Raw genomic sequence first — 19,607 nt, forward strand, 5'->3', positions numbered from 1 at the left:
TTTGCCTTCAACCTGGTGAGACCCTGATTTCCGATATGGAACATTTGTGGTTAGCAGAACTCGCCAGGCATCCCTTGGTATCCGTGGGTCTTCGAAAACTCAAAGTTTCGGCATCAGAACCACATTGAAAATGACTTGTTTCCTCATCCCATCAGCTTTCTGCATCATCCATTAATCACACTCATCCATAGAAACCGGAGATAGTATGCTCAGGATGATTCTGATTTTGGTATTTATTTATTTATAATGGAATCGACGTGTCATTTTTACATTTGAGGATCTTATCTAGTTTCCTTCATGGCATCCTTTCCAAATCTTAGCAATGCAAGATGGAACATTTATCTACACTATAATGCAAATTAAAACTTTCACTGCCATGGTCCAATGCTATGAGATTTTTTTTTTGCCATGTCAGGAGTAACTTGAGAAACTGCAAGTCGCTTCTGGTGTGAGACAATTGGCCGTCTGCAAGGATGTTGCCCAGGGGATGCCTGGATGTTTTTGATGTTTTATTTTGTCATGTCAGGAGTGACTTGAGAAACTGCAAGTTGCTTCTGGTGTGAGACAATTGGCCATCTGCAAGGACATTGCCCAGGGGATGCCCAGATGTTTTTGATGTTTTATTATCCATCCGTGTGGGAGGCTTCTCTCATGTCCCTGCATGGACAGCTGGAGCTGATCGAGGGAGCTCATCCGTGCTCTCCCCGTGTGCTGTCACACGCTGGGCCTATAATAATTATCTTTTGAACAGGACATGCTCTTTGTGCCCAGCGGGAAGCCGGGTGCCTTGGCTGAGAGGCCCTAAGGATTTTCCTATACAAAAGTCTTTAGATGCTTGGAAAGTTTAACAAAGCCCTTTATTATTGCTTAGATCTTCAACAATTTAAACAAACACTTCTCAGATCTTCAACAAGTCAAACAAATGCTTCTTAACTTGCCCAAATGGACAGGTAACTGGCTTTGTGAATTGTTTCTTTTCTTTAACCCCTCCCAGGCAATCTGCTTTCTATGCTTGCTGGTGTGGGCTCTACTCCCGGCTCCAATTGCTTCTGGTTCCCCGAGTAGACCTACCAGCCAAGGCTTTGTAGATTCTCCAGCTGGAGTTCTTTTGGATCTTTTCCATGAAAGATGTGGATCTGTTTCCCCCGGATGCTTCTGTTTCCTCCGGATGCTGTTGGAAACGAAGCTTGTCTACAGATGGAACTGATCCACGTCCTGTAGCTAAGCTTTCCACTATAAGACAGAACTAAAAATGGTTCCCTTTCCCTCCCAGAGCCCTGGAAAAAGGGGCGGAACCAAAACTTAACAATGATAGACAGGTCATTGGCCCTATAATTGCAAACCAAGGGAAGCCACCTTTTGCAAAATGCATGGAACCTTGGAATATATGCAAACACTCAATAGAAAGAAAATGAAGCTGAAGCTCCAGGTACAGCCGTACCAGCACACGCCGGATTCGAACCTGCGACCTGTCAGTCTTCAGTCTGACGGTAGTGCAGTTTAACCCACTGTGCCACCGGGGGCTCCTACTATGGGATTATGGGAGTTGTAGTTTCACAAGGCCTTATCTGCCGAAGAGTGCTGGTGACCGTACAAATCCCAGCTTTGGTGGCTAAAGTGGTGTCAAGCTGTATACATTCTGCAGTGTAGATGCACCCGGAGATAAATGTCCCATCTTAAATCTCATGTTGCTAAGACTCGGAAGGGAAGATATGATAAGATCTTCAAATATGATATAGATCAGGCATGGGCAAACTTCAAACAGGTATCAACTGCCAATCCATTATAGTCAACGATTTAAGCCAGAATCACTTTGCCTTCCTTCACTTCCCAATAGAGAAAAGAGAGAAAAGTTGCAAGAGTCCTTCTGATGGAGTCTGTCGTGAATTATGCGCCAGGAAAGAGAGGATATTGGAAAAAAGGAAAGGTCTTCTGGTACTTTAAACATCAGGGACTGAATGATCCATGGAAGATTTCATTAATCCACTCGAAAGCCTTAGGAGACAGGAGAAAATGATGAAGTTAGCCAAGTGTTTGCAAGCATCCAGTAAAGTGAATCAGGAACGCATTCAAAGCACATCACAGCATTCAGCCATGGCAGTTAAAATAGTTTCAAACTGCCTTAATTCTAAAGTGTAAATCAGGTATGGGCCAACTTTGACCCTCCAGGTGTTTTGGACTTCAACTCCCACAATTCCTAACAGCCGGTAGGCTGTTAGGAATTGTGGGAGTTGAAATCCAAAACACCTGGAGGGAGGGTCAAGGAATAGAATCATAGAATCAAAGAGTTGGAAGAGACCTCCTGGGCCATCCAGTCCAACCCCATTCTGCCAAGAAGCAGGAATATTGCATTCAAATCACCCCTGACAGATGGCCATCCAGCCTCTGTTTAAAAGCTTCCAAAGAAGGAGCCTCTACCACACTCCGGGGCAGAGAGTTCCACTGCTGAACGGCTCTCACAGTCAGGAAGTTCTTCCTCATTTTCAGATGGAATCTCCTCTCTTGTAGTTTGAAGCCATTGTTCCGCGTCCTAGTCTCCAAGGAAGCAGAAAACAAGCTTGCTCCCTCCTCCCTGTGGCTTCATCTCACATATTCATACGTGGCTGTCATATCTCCTCTCAGCCTTCTCTTCTTCAGGCTAAACATGCCCAGCTCCTTAAGCCGCTCCTCATAGGGCTTGTTCTCCAGACCCTTGATCATTTTAGTCGCCCTCCTCTGGACACATTCCAGCTTGTCAATATCTCTCTTGAATTGTGGTGCCCAGAATTGGACACAATATTCCAGATGTGGTCTAACCAACGCGGAATAGAAGGGTAGCATTACTTCCCTAGATCTAGACACTATGCTCCTATTGACGCAGGCCAAAATCTCATTGGTTTTTTTTGCCGCCACATCACATTGTTGGCTCATGTTTAACTTGTTGTCCATGAGGACTCCAAGATCTTTTTCACACGTACTGCTCTCGAGCCAGGCATCCCCCATTCTGTATCTTTGCATTTCCTTTTTCCTGCCAAAGTGGAGTATCTTGCATTTGTCCCTGTTGAACTTCATTTTGTTAGTTTTGGCCCGTCATCTCTCTAATCTGTCAAGATCGTTTTGAATCCTGCTCCTGTCCTCTGGAGTATTGGCTATCCCTCCCAATTTGGTGTCGTCTGCAAACTTGATGATCCTGCCTTCTAGCCCTTCATCTAAGTCATTAATAAAGATGTTGAGCAGGACCGGGCCCAGGGGGGAACCCTGCGGATGACACTCCGTTCGTCACTTCTTTCCAGGATGAAGAGGAAGCATTGGGGAGAATTACCCTCTGGGTTCGTCCATTTAACCAATTCCAGATCCACCTCACCGTAGTTTTGCCTAGCCCACATTGGACTAGTTTGTTTGCCAGAAGGTCGTGGGGGACCTTGTCGAAGGCCGTATTGAATACCAAAAACCCACTGCATTACATTATGAGCTACTTTCCAAAATGAGATATAATTTGAGGACTCAGTGATGCTCACACTCATCCGTTTCACTATTGCACACTTACTTTTTGATCATGTGCTCGTAGATCACCGCCGGGACAATAGTGAGAGTGATGATGTTGCCTGCATTGATCAAAATATCTGTGACCTCCTTGTCCTTTAAGAAGAAGAAAAAGAAAAAGAGATTTGTAAATAAGACATGTGAGTTATCTGACTGAGATTTCTTGCAGAATTTCACAAATTCCAAAAAAAGACAGAAAACGTTACACTTTAACTCTGCACCATTATAGCAGCTTTGGAAAGATGCTTAGGGTGCATCTACACCAGGCGTGGGCAAACTTGGGCCCTCCAGATGTTTTGGACTCCAACACCCACCATTCCTAACAGCCTACCAACTGTTAGGAATGGTGGGAGTTGGAATCCAAAACACTTGGGGGGCCCAAATTTGCCCATGCCTCATACCACTTCATCTGCCACAGATCAATTCTATGGAATCCTAGAGGTTGCAGTCTTAAAGGTTTTGAGGTTCCTTTTCCAAATAATGCTGGTGCCTCAATCAAACTACAACTGCCTTGATTTTATAGCACTGAGCCATGGAAGTGGTGCCAAACCATGTTAATTTCACAGTGTAGATGTACCCTTAGAGACAAGCCACAGATGAGCCCCTGAAGCATGACACATCAATGACACCCTTTAGGGACACAAATCTTTTTGCAACAGTCATGAAGTTTTACTAGCAAACCATAACCTATGATTCACCTGAAAACAGAAGATATTGGTTTGAAGGAAGGTAAGAAGGAAGGAAGGTATTTATTTATTGTGTCAGGAGCAAACCAAACAGTCGTATTGCATTTTTATTTATTTATTTATTATTTACTTTATTTATATACCGCTTTTCTCAGCCCTCAGGCGACTCAAAGCGGTGACAAACAAAACACAAAGTTTGCAAGCTTGGTAGTTGATTAGATCCCCTTTGACCAGTATCTGGCCACTTGGAGTGCCTCTGGTGTTACTATAGGAAGGTCCTCCATTGTGCATGTGGCAGGGCTCAGGTTGCATTGCAGCAGGTGGTCAGTGGTTTGCTCTTCTCCACACTCACATGTCATGGATTCCACTTTGTGGCCCCATTTCTGAAGGTTGGCTCTGCATCTCGTGGTGCCAGAGTGCAGTCTGTTCAGCGCCTTCCAAGTTGCCCAGTCTTCTGTGTGCCCAGGGGGGAGTCTCTCATTTGGTATCAGCCATTGATTGAGGTTCTGGGTTTGAGCCTGCCACTTTTGGACTCTCGCTTGCTGGGGTGTTCCAGCGAGTGTCTCTGTAGATCTTAGAAAACTATTTCTTGATTTAAGTCATTGGCGTGCTCGCTGGTACCCAAACAAGGGATGAGCTGGAGATGTCTCTGCCTTGGTCCTTTCACTATTGGCTGCAACTTCCTGGCAAATGTCAGGTGGTGCAATACCGGCTAAGCAGTGTAATTTCTCCAGTGGTGTAGGGCGCAGACACCCCATGATAATGCGGCATGTCTCATTAAGAGCCACATCCATTGTTTTAGCGTGGTGAGATGTGTTCCACACTGGGAATGTATACTCAGCAGCAGAGTAGCATAGCGCAAGGGCGGATGTCTTCACTGTGTCTGGTTATGATCCTCAGGTTGTGCCAGTAAGTTTTCTTATGATATTGTTTCTAGCACCCACTTTTTGCTTGATATTCAGGCAGTGCTTCTTGTAGGTCAGGGCACAGTCCAGAGTGACTCCCAGGTATTTGGGTGTGTTGCAATGCTCCAGTGGTATACCTTCCATGAAGCATGATGCATCGACGACACCCTTTAGGGACATGCATCATTTTGCAACACAGTCATGAAGTTTCACTAGCAAACCATAAACTAAGATGCACCTGAAAACAAGACATTGGTTTGGAGGGAGGGAGGGAGGGAGGGAGGGAGGGAGGGAGGGAGGGAGGAAGGAAGGAAGGAAGGAAGGAAGGAAGGAAGGAAGGAAGGAAGGAAGGAAGGAAGGAAGGGCAGTCTTCATTGTTTATGCTTTGATCCTCACCTTCAGGCCGATGACGTTCTGCCCGTTGACTTCACAGATGTAATGGTTGATGAGGAGTCCATTCCGGGCGGCAGAGCTGCCTTTGACCAGTGACTTAATCTGCCCCTTTTTGACCACAAAGCCCACATGTCCAGTGCTGTCCTTGTGCATCGTCACCGTCCGCTGGAAGGGCCTGCCAAAAACATTGGAAAATCGGGACTGAATTCAGTTTTAGGCACACATTCCTTTGCAAAGACCAGACAGAGCCTTTGCATCAAAGCCTGGACAATATGTTGTTTACCTTTACTTTTCCCCCTCAAAACCAGGGCTGCATCTATACTGTACAATTAATACAGTTTAATACCACTTTAACTGGCATGGCTCCATGCTATGGGATCTAGGAATTTGTAGTTTAGTGAGGCACCTTCTTTATTTGGAAAGAAGGTGGAAGACCTTGCAAAATTACAACTTCTAAGATTCCATGTGGAGCCCCCAGTGATGCAGTGGGTTAAACAGCTGAGTTGCTGAACTTGCTGACCAAAAGGTCAGCGCCTTGAATCCGGGGAGTGAAGTGAGCTCCCACTGTCAGCCCCAGCTTCTGCCAACCAAGCAGTTTGAAAACATGCCAATGTGAGTAAATCAATAAGTACGGCTTCGTTGGGAAAGTAGAATCAAAGAGTTGGAAGAGACCTCATGGGCCATCCAGTCCAACCCCATTCTGAAAAGAAGCAGGAATATTGCATTCAAATCAGCCCTGACAGATGGCCATTCAGCCTCTGTTTAAAAGCTTCCAAAGAAGGAGCCTCCACCACACTCCGGGGCAGAGAGTTCCACTGCTGAACGGCTCCATGCATTCATGCCAGACACATGACCTTGGAAGTCTCTTTGGCTTAGAAATGGAGACGAGCATCACCCTAGACTTCTTGTTTCTTGTATCTATGCATGCATGCATTCATTTTTATGTTGCCTTCCTCACAATGTAGGAATTCAACCCTTCCCAACAGGCTCAGGCAAAAGCAAACTGCTGCAGCCTCTACTAATGCCACATTCATAAATTCCGCCATCGCAATCGCACTCTGATGATGTACAGTTTACAATTGTGAAATGTCAGAGAGTATTCTAACATAGGCTTATGTGGAAGAAGGCTGGGCGCTGCAGTCCAACAAACATAGTAGGTTGTACAATGCAGGGAAATGCATAGAAGCATAAAGTTGGAAGAGAACCACAGAGAAGGAGGCTCCACCACATGATCCTTTTAGGTGAGCGATGCACGAATCCTCACCTGTCACGAACCACCATGACGATCTTCTCCGGGGAGGCCTTCTTCAGCGCACGCTTGGCCTTCTCCGTGTTCCATCCGGCACAATCTTTCCCATCAATTTGTAGGATCTGGTCCCCAAAGCGGAGCCCCACCAGAGAAGCCGGGGAGTTGGTCTTCACCAGCTGCACAAACAAGCCCTGAACAAAAGGATAATTGCTTGTCAACACCAAGACCTCAAAGGTACATCTACACCAGGCATGGGCCAACTTCATGCCTCCCTCCAAATGTTTTGGACTTCAACTCCCACAATTCCTAACAGTCTAAATCTCTGCTAACTATGGATAAAGACTCTGCACTGTTTTGGTTTGAGTTAACTGCTTGCCTTGAGAGTTGGCCCATGTCTGGTTTAGTCTGTATCTTCCAAACGATGAAGTTGGCCCATGTCTGGTTTAGTCTGTATCTTTCAAACAAGCCAAACGTCAAAGCTCACCTTGTCAATGTTCCTCAGCTTCAGCCCTGTCTTGCCACGCTCATCCTTGCAAAGATGGACTTCCCTTAGTCCTGGCTTGATCTCCGCTCGGTGCATGCCCAGGTTGCTTCCTGTCACTGGAGCCACCATCATCCCTGGCCCAGAGGATGCCGGGACTGCCGCCTGCAAAAGAATATGGTGCATTTCAGAAGAGCCAAATTAGGGTGCATCTCCTCTGCGGAATGAATGCAGTTTGACACCACTTGTACTCCCATAGCTCAGTGCGATGGAATACTAGGAGCTGTAGTTTGGTGTGGAGAATGCTAAAGATCTTGTAAAACTAACTTTCAGGAGTCAAAGTGGTGTCAAATTGTATTGATTCAGCAGTGTAGATTGAGCTCTAAGGATCACCTGGGAAGGAACCCCACTGGAGCATTGCAGCGCACCCGAATACCTGGGAGTCACTCTGGACCGTTCTCTGACCTACAAGAAGCACTGCCTGAATATCAAGCAAAAAGTGGGCGATAGAAACAATATCATACGAAAGCTGACTGGCACAACCTGGGAATCACAACCAGACACAGTGAAGACATCTGCCCTTGCGCTATGCTACTCTGCTGCTGAGTATGCATGCCCAGTGTGGAACACATCTCACCACACTAAAACTGTGGATGTGGCTCTTAATGAGACATGCCACATTATTACAGGGTGTCAGTGCCCTACACCACTGGAGAAATTAAAATGTTTAGCTGGTATTGCACCACCTGACATCCACCGGGAAGTAGCAGCCAATAGTGAAAGGACCAAGGCAGTGGCATCTCCAGCTCATCCTTGTTTGGGTATCAGCCAGCATGTCAATGACTTAAATCAAGAAATAGTTTTCTAAGATCTACAGAGACACTCGCTGGAACACCTCAGCATGTGAGAGTCCAAAAGTGGCAGGCTCAAACCCAGAACCTCAAGCAATGGCTGATACCAAATGAGAGACTCCCCCCTGGGCACACAGAAGACTGGGCGACTTGGAAGGCACTGAACAGACTGCGCTCAGGCACCACGAGATGCAGAGCCAACCTTAAGAAATGGGGCCACAAAGTGGAGTCCTCGACATGCGAGTGTGGAGAAGAGCAAACTACAGACCACCTGCTGCAATGTAACCTGAGCCCTGCCACATGCACGATGAAGGACCTTCTTGCGGCAACACCAGAGGCACTCCAAGGGGACAGATACTGGTCAAAGGACATTTAATCAACTACCAAGTTTGCAAAATTTGTGGGGGATTTTCTGTTTGTTTGTTTTGTTCTGTTAGAAATGTAATACAATGGTCTGGTTGTCTCTGACACGATAAATAAAATAAATAAATAAGCAGTGAAGATGCACCTCAGGAAAAGAGGCATTGCAGGTGGCTCTCCGAAACACTTACGCTGCTGCCCGCTGGGACGAGTCCCAAGTTCCTCTGAACCTCTTCGCTGGAAAGCGAGAGGCCCATGTAGTCATTGAGTTCGGCAAGGTTTGGATACAAGATCGGTGGGTCTGGAAAGAAAGAGAAAAAAGAGTTTCAAGGACTCTGGAGCAATCATGGGCAAACTTTGGTCCTACAGGTGTTTTGGACTTCAACAATTCCTAACACCCTAAATCTCTGCTAACTACAGATGAAGACTCTGCACTGTTTTGGTTCGAGTTAACTGCTTCCCTTGAGAGTTATATAGTTCCATGAGCAGCTCTGGGAGGATGTGAAAGGAAGTAATAATTTACAGGTGTTTGTGTGTTTATTTGAACCCTTCATTGACAGAACTACTCTTTCCTTCCAGCTCTTTGCGACTCCCAATAATGTCTGGCTAGTGCAGGCATGGGCAAACTTCAGCCCTCCAGGTGTTTTGGACTTCAACTCCCACCATTCTTATCAGCGTAAATCTCTGCTAACTACAGATGAAGACTCTGCACTGTTTTGGTTTGAGTTAACTGCTTCACTTGAGAGTTATATAGTTCCATGAGCAGCTCTGGGAGGATGTGAAAGGAAGTAATAATTTACATGTGTTTGTGTGTTTATTTGAACCCTTCATTGACAGAACTACTCTTTCCTTCCAGCTCTTTGCGACTCCCAATAATGTCTGGCTAGTGCAGGCATGGGCAAACTTCAGCCCTCCAGGTGTTTTGGACTTCAACTCCCACCATTCTTATCAGCGTAAATCTCTGCTAACTACAGATGAAGACTCTGCACTGTTTTGGTTTGAGTTAACTGCTTCACTTGAGAGTTATATAGTTCCATGAGCAGCTCTGGGAGGATGTGAAAGGAAGTAATAATTTACATGTGTTTGTGTGTTTATTTGAACCCTTCATTGACAGAACTACTCTTTCCTTCCAGCTCTTTGCAACTCCCAACAATGTCTGGCTAGTGCAGGCATGGGCAAACTTCAGCCCTCCAGGTGTTTTGGACTTCAACTCCCACCATTCCTATCAGCGTAAATCTCTGCTAACTACAGATGAAGACTCTGCACTGTTTTGGTTCGAGTTAACTGCTTCCCTTGAGAGTTATATAGTTCCATGAGCAGCTCTGGGAGGATGTGAAAGGAAGTAATAATTTACAGGTGTTTGTGTGTTTATTTGAACCCTTCATTGACAGAACTACTCTTTCCTTCCAGCTCTTTGCGACTCCCAATAATGTCTGGCTAGTGCAGGCATGGGCAAACTTCAGCCCTCCAGGTGTTTTGGACTTCAACTCCCACCATTCTTATCAGCGTAAATCTCTGCTAACTACAGATGAAGACTCTGCACTGTTTTGGTTTGAGTTAACTGCTTCACTTGAGAGTTATATAGTTCCATGAGCAGCTCTGGGAGGATGTGAAAGGAAGTAATAATTTACATGTGTTTGTGTGTTTATTTGAACCCTTCATTGACAGAACTACTCTTTCCTTCCAGCTCTTTGCAACTCCCAACAATGTCTGGCTAGTGCAGGCATGGGCAAACTTCAGCCCTCCAGGTGTTTTGGACTTCAACTCCCACCATTCCTATCAGCGTAAATCTCTGCTAACTACAGATGAAGACTCTGCACTGTTTTGGTTCGAGTTAACTGCTTCCCTTGAGAGTTATATAGTTCCATGAGCAGCTCTGGGAGGATGTGAAAGGAAGTAATAATTTACAGGTGTTTGTGTGTTTATTTGAACCCTTCATTGACAGAACTACTCTTTCCTTCCAGCTCTTTGCGACTCCCAATAATGTCTGGCTAGTGCAGGCATGGGCAAACTTCAGCCCTCCAGGTGTTTTGGACTTCAACTCCCACCATTCTTATCAGCGTAAATCTCTGCTAACTACAGATGAAGACTCTGCACTGTTTTGGTTTGAGTTAACTGCTTCACTTGAGAGTTATATAGTTCCATGAGCAGCTCTGGGAGGATGTGAAAGGAAGTAATAATTTACAGGTGTTTGTGTGTTTATTTGAACCCTTCATTGACAGAACTACTCTTTCCTTCCAGCTCTTTGCAACTCCCAACAATGTCTGGCTAGTGCAGGCATGGGCAAACTTCAGCCCTCCAGGTGTTTTGGACTTCAACTCCCACCATTCCTATCAGCGTAAATCTCTGCTAACTACAGATGAAGACTCTGCACTGTTTTGGTTCGAGTTAACTGCTTCCCTTGAGAGTTATATAGTTCCATGAGCAGCTCTGGGAGGATGTGAAAGGAAGTAATAATTTACAGGTGTTTGTGTGTTTATTTGAACCCTTCATTGACAGAACTACTCTTTCCTTCCAGCTCTTTGCGACTCCCAATAATGTCTGGCTAGTGCAGGCATGGGCAAACTTCAGCCCTCCAGGTGTTTTGGACTTCAACTCCCACCATTCTTATCAGCGTAAATCTCTGCTAACTACAGATGAAGACTCTGCACTGTTTTGGTTTGAGTTAACTGCTTCACTTGAGAGTTATATAGTTCCATGAGCAGCTCTGGGAGGATGTGAAAGGAAGTAATAATTTACAGGTGTTTGTGTGTTTATTTGAACCCTTCATTGACAGAACTACTCTTTCCTTCCAGCTCTTTGCGACTCCCAATAATGTCTGGCTAGTGCAGGCATGGGCAAACTTCAGCCCTCCAGGTGTTTTGGACTTCAACTCCCACCATTCTTATCAGCGTAAATCTCTGCTAACTACAGATGAAGACTCTGCACTGTTTTGGTTTGAGTTAACTGCTTCACTTGAGAGTTATATAGTTCCATGAGCAGCTCTGGGAGGATGTGAAAGGAAGTAATAATTTACATGTGTTTGTGTGTTTATTTGAACCCTTCATTGACAGAACTACTCTTTCCTTCCAGCTCTTTGCAACTCCCAACAATGTCTGGCTAGTGCAGGCATGGGCAAACTTCAGCCCTCCAGGTGTTTTGGACTTCAACTCCCACCATTCCTATCAGCGTAAATCTCTGCTAACTACAGATGAAGACTCTGCACTGTTTTGGTTCGAGTTAACTGCTTCCCTTGAGAGTTATATAGTTCCATGAGCAGCTCTGGGAGGATGTGAAAGGAAGTAATAATTTACAGGTGTTTGTGTGTTTATTTGAACCCTTCATTGACAGAACTACTCTTTCCTTCCAGCTCTTTGCGACTCCCAATAATGTCTGGCTAGTGCAGGCATGGGCAAACTTCAGCCCTCCAGGTGTTTTGGACTTCAACTCCCACCATTCTTATCAGCGTAAATCTCTGCTAACTACAGATGAAGACTCTGCACTGTTTTGGTTTGAGTTAACTGCTTCACTTGAGAGTTATATAGTTCCATGAGCAGCTCTGGGAGGATGTGAAAGGAAGTAATAATTTACAGGTGTTTGTGTGTTTATTTGAACCCTTCATTGACAGAACTACTCTTTCCTTCCAGCTCTTTGCAACTCCCAACAATGTCTGGCTAGTGCAGGCATGGGCAAACTTCAGCCCTCCAGGTGTTTTGGACTTCAACTCCCACCATTCCTATCAGCGTAAATCTCTGCTAACTACAGATGAAGACTCTGCACTGTTTTGGTTCGAGTTAACTGCTTCCCTTGAGAGTTATATAGTTCCATGAGCAGCTCTGGGAGGATGTGAAAGGAAGTAATAATTTACAGGTGTTTGTGTGTTTATTTGAACCCTTCATTGACAGAACTACTCTTTCCTTCCAGCTCTTTGCGACTCCCAATAATGTCTGGCTAGTGCAGGCATGGGCAAACTTCAGCCCTCCAGGTGTTTTGGACTTCAACTCCCACCATTCTTATCAGCGTAAATCTCTGCTAACTACAGATGAAGACTCTGCACTGTTTTGGTTTGAGTTAACTGCTTCACTTGAGAGTTATATAGTTCCATGAGCAGCTCTGGGAGGATGTGAAAGGAAGTAATAATTTACATGTGTTTGTGTGTTTATTTGAACCCTTCATTGACAGAACTACTCTTTCCTTCCAGCTCTTTGCAACTCCCAACAATGTCTGGCTAGTGCAGGCATGGGCAAACTTCAGCCCTCCAGGTGTTTTGGACTTCAACTCCCACCATTCCTATCAGCGTAAATCTCTGCTAACTACAGATGAAGACTCTGCACTGTTTTGGTTCGAGTTAACTGCTTCCCTTGAGAGTTATATAGTTCCATGAGCAGCTCTGGGAGGATGTGAAAGGAAGTAATAATTTACAGGTGTTTGTGTGTTTATTTGAACCCTTCATTGACAGAACTACTCTTTCCTTCCAGCTCTTTGCGACTCCCAATAATGTCTGGCTAGTGCAGGCATGGGCAAACTTCAGCCCTCCAGGTGTTTTGGACTTCAACTCCCACCATTCTTATCAGCGTAAATCTCTGCTAACTACAGATGAAGACTCTGCACTGTTTTGGTTTGAGTTAACTGCTTCACTTGAGAGTTATATAGTTCCATGAGCAGCTCTGGGAGGATGTGAAAGGAAGTAATAATTTACAGGTGTTTGTGTGTTTATTTGAACCCTTCATTGACAGAACTACTCTTTCCTTCCAGCTCTTTGCGACTCCCAATAATGTCTGGCTAGTGCAGGCATGGGCAAACTTCAGCCCTCCAGGTGTTTTGGACTTCAACTCCCACCATTCTTATCAGCGTAAATCTCTGCTAACTACAGATGAAGACTCTGCACTGTTTTGGTTTGAGTTAACTGCTTCACTTGAGAGTTATATAGTTCCATGAGCAGCTCTGGGAGGATGTGAAAGGAAGTAATAATTTACAGGTGTTTGTGTGTTTATTTGAACCCTTCATTGACAGAACTACTCTTTCCTTCCAGCTCTTTGCAACTCCCAACAATGTCTGGCTAGTGCAGGCATGGGCAAACTTCAGCCCTCCAGGTGTTTTGGACTTCAACTCCCACCATTCCTATCAGCGTAAATCTCTGCTAACTACAGATGAAGACTCTGCACTGTTTTGGTTCGAGTTAACTGCTTCCCTTGAGAGTTATATAGTTCCATGAGCAGCTCTGGGAGGATGTGAAAGGAAGTAATAATTTATAGGTGTTTGTGTGTTTATTTGAACCCTTCACTGACAGAACTACTCTTTCCTTCCAGCTCTTTGCGACTCCCAATAATGTCTGGCTAGTGCAGGCATGGGCAAACTTCGGCCCTTCAGGTGTTTTGGACTTCAACTCCCACCATTCCTAACAGCCTACTGGCTGTTAGGAATGGTGGGAGTTGAAGTCCAAAACACCCGGAGGGCCGAAGTTTGCCAATGCCTGCACTAGAAGAATCCACTACAAATGCTGCCACATTTCAGGTTGACACAAGCCTCCTTGTTTTGACTTACGAGCTGCTGGTTTGGGAGTTTCTATCATCATGGGAGCTGAGGGTGCAACCACAGCAGGGGTCGGTGCCGGAAGATTCTCCTTTGGAGCCACGAAAAGCTGGCCCTGCAGTTACCAAAACAAACAAAACAAAATGGATACACTGTTCCATTGATATGGAAGTGAATGGTGGGCATCAATACCTGAGCTCTTGACCTCCAACAAAACATTTAACAAGGTCGCGATCCTGAGAGATCGCCAATCTTTTTGGAAAGATGCTGAAATTTGTGGGGGGCTTTAACTTGTCAGGTAGAAAGTTCTGTGTTAGATAGAAATGCATTGTGTGTAACTCCATTGTGTGAAAAATACAGTTCTAATGGGCATGTGGTCAGAGTACAATCTACTAAAGTGTTAAGCAAGTGGAGATGTGGAATGTAGAGGGATGGCTGAGTTATGACCATGTGACAGGCATGACAAAAATTGCATCGTTATTTTTCTCGCCCATGTTATTGTGATCGTGTTTATTGTAATTTTATATTGCTATGTTGTCATTTTGTGCCGTTGCGCTTGGGGGCTATTAGTCTTAATGAAGAAGGGATGGATGTGGCACCTTTCCCCCAAGGGATTGCTTCTTGCCCTCCTATAGGAAACTGGAACTCCCAAAAACCCAAAACGCTGTAAATAGCTCAAGATAAGTTTTATTGATCACAAAGTCATTTCTTCAAAGCAATGAGCTGGAAAACTTTAGACGGGTGAAGGAAAACATACGTTACAGTCTCAATCAGTCCTGGGTCCAAGGGGTTTGAAGCTGAGAAGCCTCACCAAGTTTCCTCTTTCCTCAATGGCTGTGAATGCCGGAGCAAACCACAACCCCAGTTCAGATGGCCTATTTTTAAGATACAGGATCTTCCTTTAGTGCCAAAAGAACCGGCTTGAAGGCACCTGGGTCTCCTCAATAATTGTCCAGGACAATCTGGACATAAAGCATGAGTCCCAGGGGTAAAAAACCTCAGAACTGATGCTAAGAGGTAACTTAAATCAGGGTCCTTTAGAGTCAGGTCTCTTACTCACATCCATCTGGTATGACCTCTGAAGGCAGAATGAAGAGAAAAAGGAAGTTCTCCCCTCTTGCAGGAAGAGGTGGAGCCAAACAGTACTGATTGACAGCTACAAGCAACCAATCCATACAACTATACATAAGCAGGGTAAAAAGGGGCAGGATTAAACATGATACAACAATTTAAGTCCCACAACTAACAGTTCTATACATAGGCGACGCCACTCGCGCCGTCACACTTTTGTTTTATGTAATTGCGTTATTATTGTTTATTATTTGCGTTTTCGGTTTTGTTTTACTTCATGCAATTGTTGTTTTGGACTTGGCCTCATGTAAGCCGCACCGAGTCCCCATCAGGGAGATGGAGCGGGTTACAAATAAAGATTATTATTATTATTATTATTATTATTATTATTATTGTTTGCTATGGTCCCTGTGAGTATATAAGGAAGTGGCAGGAATGTGCCGCTGCTAATAATAATAATAATAATAATAATAATAATAATAGATCACGCAGACAGACTATAAGCCGAGGCACAACACCGTTGCTCAGATGATTCATTGCAACTTGTGCCACAAATAGCATCTGCTTGAGACAAAGAACTTGTGGGATCACAAGCCTGAAAAAGTTACAGAAAATGAACACGTCAAAGTGTTCAGACTGACCGAATTCAGACTGACAGTGTTTTGGAGGACAATATTCCTAAACTCACGATCATGTTAAAAAACCAAATATGGATCGTTGATGTTGCAATCCCAGGTGGAGAGAATGCCTCTAGACCATGGCCATATAGCCTGAAAAAAACTACAACAAGGCAGTGTAAATAGCTGCTTATAGCAACGAGTGAAGAATAAAAACCTCCAAGGAGTCTGGATGAAAGCTAGAGCTTAAGTGCCCTATTGTAGTGAGTGGTAAACAAAGTCAGATGCTATAAATCTCTGCTAACTACAGATGAAGACTCTGCACTATTTTGGTTTGGTTAACTGCCTTCAGAGATGTTTAGTCCCATGTGCAGCTCTGGGAGGATGTGAAAGGAAGTAATAATTCACAGGTGTTTGTATGTTTATTTGAACCCTTCACTGACAGAACTACCCTTTGCAACTCCCAACAATGTCTGGCTAGCTCAGGCATGAGCAAGTTTGGGCCCTCCAGGTGTTTTGGACTTCAACTCCCACCATTCCTAACAGCCGGTAGGCTGTTAGGAATGGTGGGAGTTGAAGTCCAAAACACCTGGAGGGCCCAAGTTTGCCCATACCTGGTGTAAATACACCTGAGAACAAAACGAAGGGAAAGGACAGCACTCACCTTGAGGACTTGGTCCACCTTCATGTCCTCCAGCGATGGGTACAAGGTGGCCATGGTTGCTGCTCTTGTCAAGATATACCTGTCGAAAACAAAGGGACAAGGTGAAAATTAGAAGAGTTAGAAGAGATCCCAAGGCTATCCCATTAGAGGTGGGAAAGGAAAGGGCCTGAGGCTGTTAGGAATTGTGGGAGTTGAAGTCCAAAACACCTGGAGGGCCAAAGTTTGCCCAGACCTGGTCTACAATATCAATTGCAGCAAAGTGGCTACTATAAACAAAAACTGAGGTTGCATCTGCACTGCAGATTTAATGCAGTTTGACAGTGTTTTAGACGCCATGGTTCAATGCTATGAAAATATGGGAGCTGTAGTCTTACAAGGTCTCTAGCCTTCTCTGAAGTCAGGAACGAAACTACAACTCCCAGGATTGCATAGCATGGAGTCCATGGCTGTTCAAGTGGTGTCAATCTATACTCATTCTACTGTGAAGATATAGTACACAATTGCCCAATAATGTTTTCCCCCGTGATCTCATAGGAATTAACTAACGCTGGCTAATTAATGCAATTTGGATCACGGGTTGTGAGCCTCGTCACTCTCTGCAACAGTACATAGATACCAGGCGTTGCATAACACAAAAGTATGACTCATAAGGAAGTATGTTCTTTTCAGTTTCCATGAGTGCCCCGGGAAAAATAAACTGTGGATGTTAACTTTTCGAAAGTACGGGATTTGTAGCATGAGGGTGCAAAAAGATTGTTGTGGCACATTGAACATTCGCACACACTACTTCTTAATCACTAAAGCCCTTAATACTTAGGCAAATATTAAATTGTATTATTAATTATTTATTAATAAAATTAATTCATTTATTGTAAAGTATTAATTTATTATAAATTATTAATTATTAAAATTGTATAATCAATTAATTAATTGAAATCAATTCATTATTTGTTTAGCCACTTAATCATGAGCTGAATATTAATATATTAAGAATGTCAAAGGAAGAGTGGAATGTAACTACGTTATGGACATTTGATACCCCTTTCCTTGCTCTGTCTGTTTAGTTGCCATAGATACCTGGGACATATAGTTTCACGATGTACTTTGAACTGTAGTGATCTCTCCTGAACTATATCTCCCAAGATCCCCTCCTTCAGACCACAAACGCTTTTCTTGGGCTATCTTAAGAGTTATATATAGCCTTCGACAATACATTGGGAGTTATAGTTCGGGAGAACGATAGCCTTTGATCACAGGGCACAGCTACACAGTAGAATAAATACCATTTGAACCAACTTTGACTGCCATGACACGATGCAATGGCATCATGGGAGTTGTAATATCGCAGGCTCTGTAGCCTTCTCTGCCACAGAGCGCTGGTGCCCCAACAAACTACAAATCCCAGGATCCCATAGTGCTGAGCCCTGGCAGTTGAAGCAGAGTCAGCCTTGGAGTCTCCAATGTTTTTCACTCCCAACTCTCAGAATCTCAGAGCATTGGGAGTTGGAGTACATGATTCCCTAGAGATTCACATACTTCTGGAATTCTGAGAGTCGGAGTGAAAAACATTGGAGAGTCAAAGGTTGAGAGGCAGTTCCCTGGAGAGCTCTTGTTCCCTCCCTTTAATCACAGCGTTACCTGCAAGTATTCAAAACACCTCACCAAACTACAGATCCCAAGATGCCATACAATGGTGCTATGGCAGAAAAAGACAAATCAAACTACTATAATTCTGCAGTGCAGGTGCATTTCTTTGAATGGATCTACCTTGAGATGAAACTTGCTTTTGCTTTCTTCTGAGGCTGAGATAGTGTGACTTGCCTGAGTGGGGATTCAAACTCAAGAAATAATTGTTGTTTTTGTTGTTGTTGTTGTCCTACTTTTTTTTCAAGGGGACCCAAAGCGGCTAACAACTACACAAAGAACTCAAATTCTACATATAACTCTATGAAGAAGGCTAGGCCACTCAATCAAGACACCTGTCAACTTATAGCAAACACACAAATCTCATAGGATCTTCTTAAGATGCATCGTCACTGCAGAATAGATACAGTTTGGCACCATTTTGGCTTCCATGGCTCAGTACTATGGAATCGTGGGAATTGTAGTTTGCTGAGGCTCCAAAACTCTTTGACAAGGAATGCAGAAGGTCTTGTGAAACTATCATTCCCATGATTCCCTATCATTGAGCCATGGCACTTCAAGTCATATCAAACTGCATTATTTCTACAACCTCACCAAACTACAAGATGCACCAAACCACGGTAGGTAGAGTGATGTCAAACTGCATTCAACAGAACACCTGAGATTTGTTGCCAGCCTCCCAACCAGATCCCATCCAGGGATGTCCCTGCTTAGCTTTCAGACAAGACGGGGAACAGACTTCCAAAGCATGCCAGGGTTTTACATTGCAAGGAAGTAAACACTTTTTTTTTGTATCCACTGCCTTGACATTCTGTCCAACCCCACCCTCCAGGTGAGTCGAGAGCAGCACTTACCTGTCTGACGTTTCTGCAAAGAAAAGGCTTCTGCCGTTGACTTTTGTCCTCTTTCGACTTTATGGCAGGGAGGAGAATGAGAAGGAAGTGAAAAGACCAAAGCAAACCAGAAGTGGAGGAGGAACACAGTCTGGGTGACGTCAGGAGGAGGTTCCTGGCTCAGGTGTGGCTTACCTGTGCAAGAGCAAAGCATAGAGCTTGCCCATGGCTACATCTACACTGGAGAATTGATGCAACTGCTATGGCAACCTGAGAGTTGTGGTTCAGTGAGGTGCCACTCTCTTTGGCAGAGAAGGCCAGAGACCTTGTAGAACTACAACTCCCAGGATTCTAGATGTTGCAAACGTTGAGCATAAGATTGGTTTTTTATTGACTGTGATATATATATTAATTGTTTTTAACTGTTAAAACTGTTTAATTGCTGTCTATATTTTATCTGTATTACTGTGTAGGCATCAAATTGTGCCTTTTTGTAAGTCACCCTGAGTCCCCTCTCGGGGGTTGAGAAGGGCGGGGTAGAAGTACACGAAATAATAAATAAATAAATAAATAAAATAAGAAGGAATGTATAGTTCTGGGAGATACTAGGTGAGACTCTTTGGGTGCAGAATCAATTGAGCTTGACACAACTTGAATTTCCCTGGCTCAATGCTATGGAATCATGGGAATTGTAGTTTGTTTATTTATTTATATATTTACATCACTTATATCCCGCCCATATCAGCCCGCAGGCGACTCAGGGTGGTCTACATATCGGCACAATTCGATGCCATCAATACAATACAAAAGCAAAAACAAT

The 19,607-nt window shown here is 44.2% G+C and overlaps 1 protein-coding gene across 1 annotated transcript; it reads right to left on the reverse strand.

The window, feature by feature from the left end:
• Positions 1-218: 218 nt before the first annotated feature.
• SDCBP2 (syndecan binding protein 2) lies at positions 219-18,967 on the reverse strand. The gene is made up of 9 exons (XM_060771867.2): positions 18,809-18,967; positions 16,311-16,389; positions 13,971-14,073; positions 8,639-8,748; positions 7,240-7,401; positions 6,771-6,946; positions 5,510-5,681; positions 3,527-3,618; positions 219-1,995 (listed from the first exon to the last, which is right to left on the reverse strand). Exons 2-9 carry the CDS (start codon positions 16,362-16,364, stop codon positions 1,941-1,943), a joined length of 924 nt encoding a protein of 307 aa, XP_060627850.2. The 5' UTR covers positions 16,365-16,389; positions 18,809-18,967; the 3' UTR covers positions 219-1,940.
• Positions 18,968-19,607: the final 640 nt, after the last annotated feature.

Source organism: Anolis sagrei, chromosome 4, assembly GCF_037176765.1.
Source record: "Anolis sagrei isolate rAnoSag1 chromosome 4, rAnoSag1.mat, whole genome shotgun sequence".
Classification (NCBI taxonomy): domain Eukaryota; kingdom Metazoa; phylum Chordata; class Lepidosauria; order Squamata; family Dactyloidae; genus Anolis; species Anolis sagrei.

What these genes read in the sequence shown, in the direction of transcription:
- SDCBP2 (XM_060771867.2), bottom strand. Translation starts at nt 16,364, where the DNA reads ATGGCCACCTTGTACCCATCGCTGGAGGACATGAAGGTGGACCAAGTC. An exon ending in AACTCCCAAACCAGCAGCTC is followed by an intron (nt 8,749 to 13,970) that starts GTAAGTCAAAAC and finishes CTTTCTTTCCAG; the next exon opens with ACCCACCGATCTTGTATCCA. An exon ending in TACGAGCACATGATCAAAAA is followed by an intron (nt 1,996 to 3,526) that starts GTAAGTGTGCAA and finishes CTGTCTCCTAAG; the next exon opens with GCTTTCGAGTGGATTAATGA.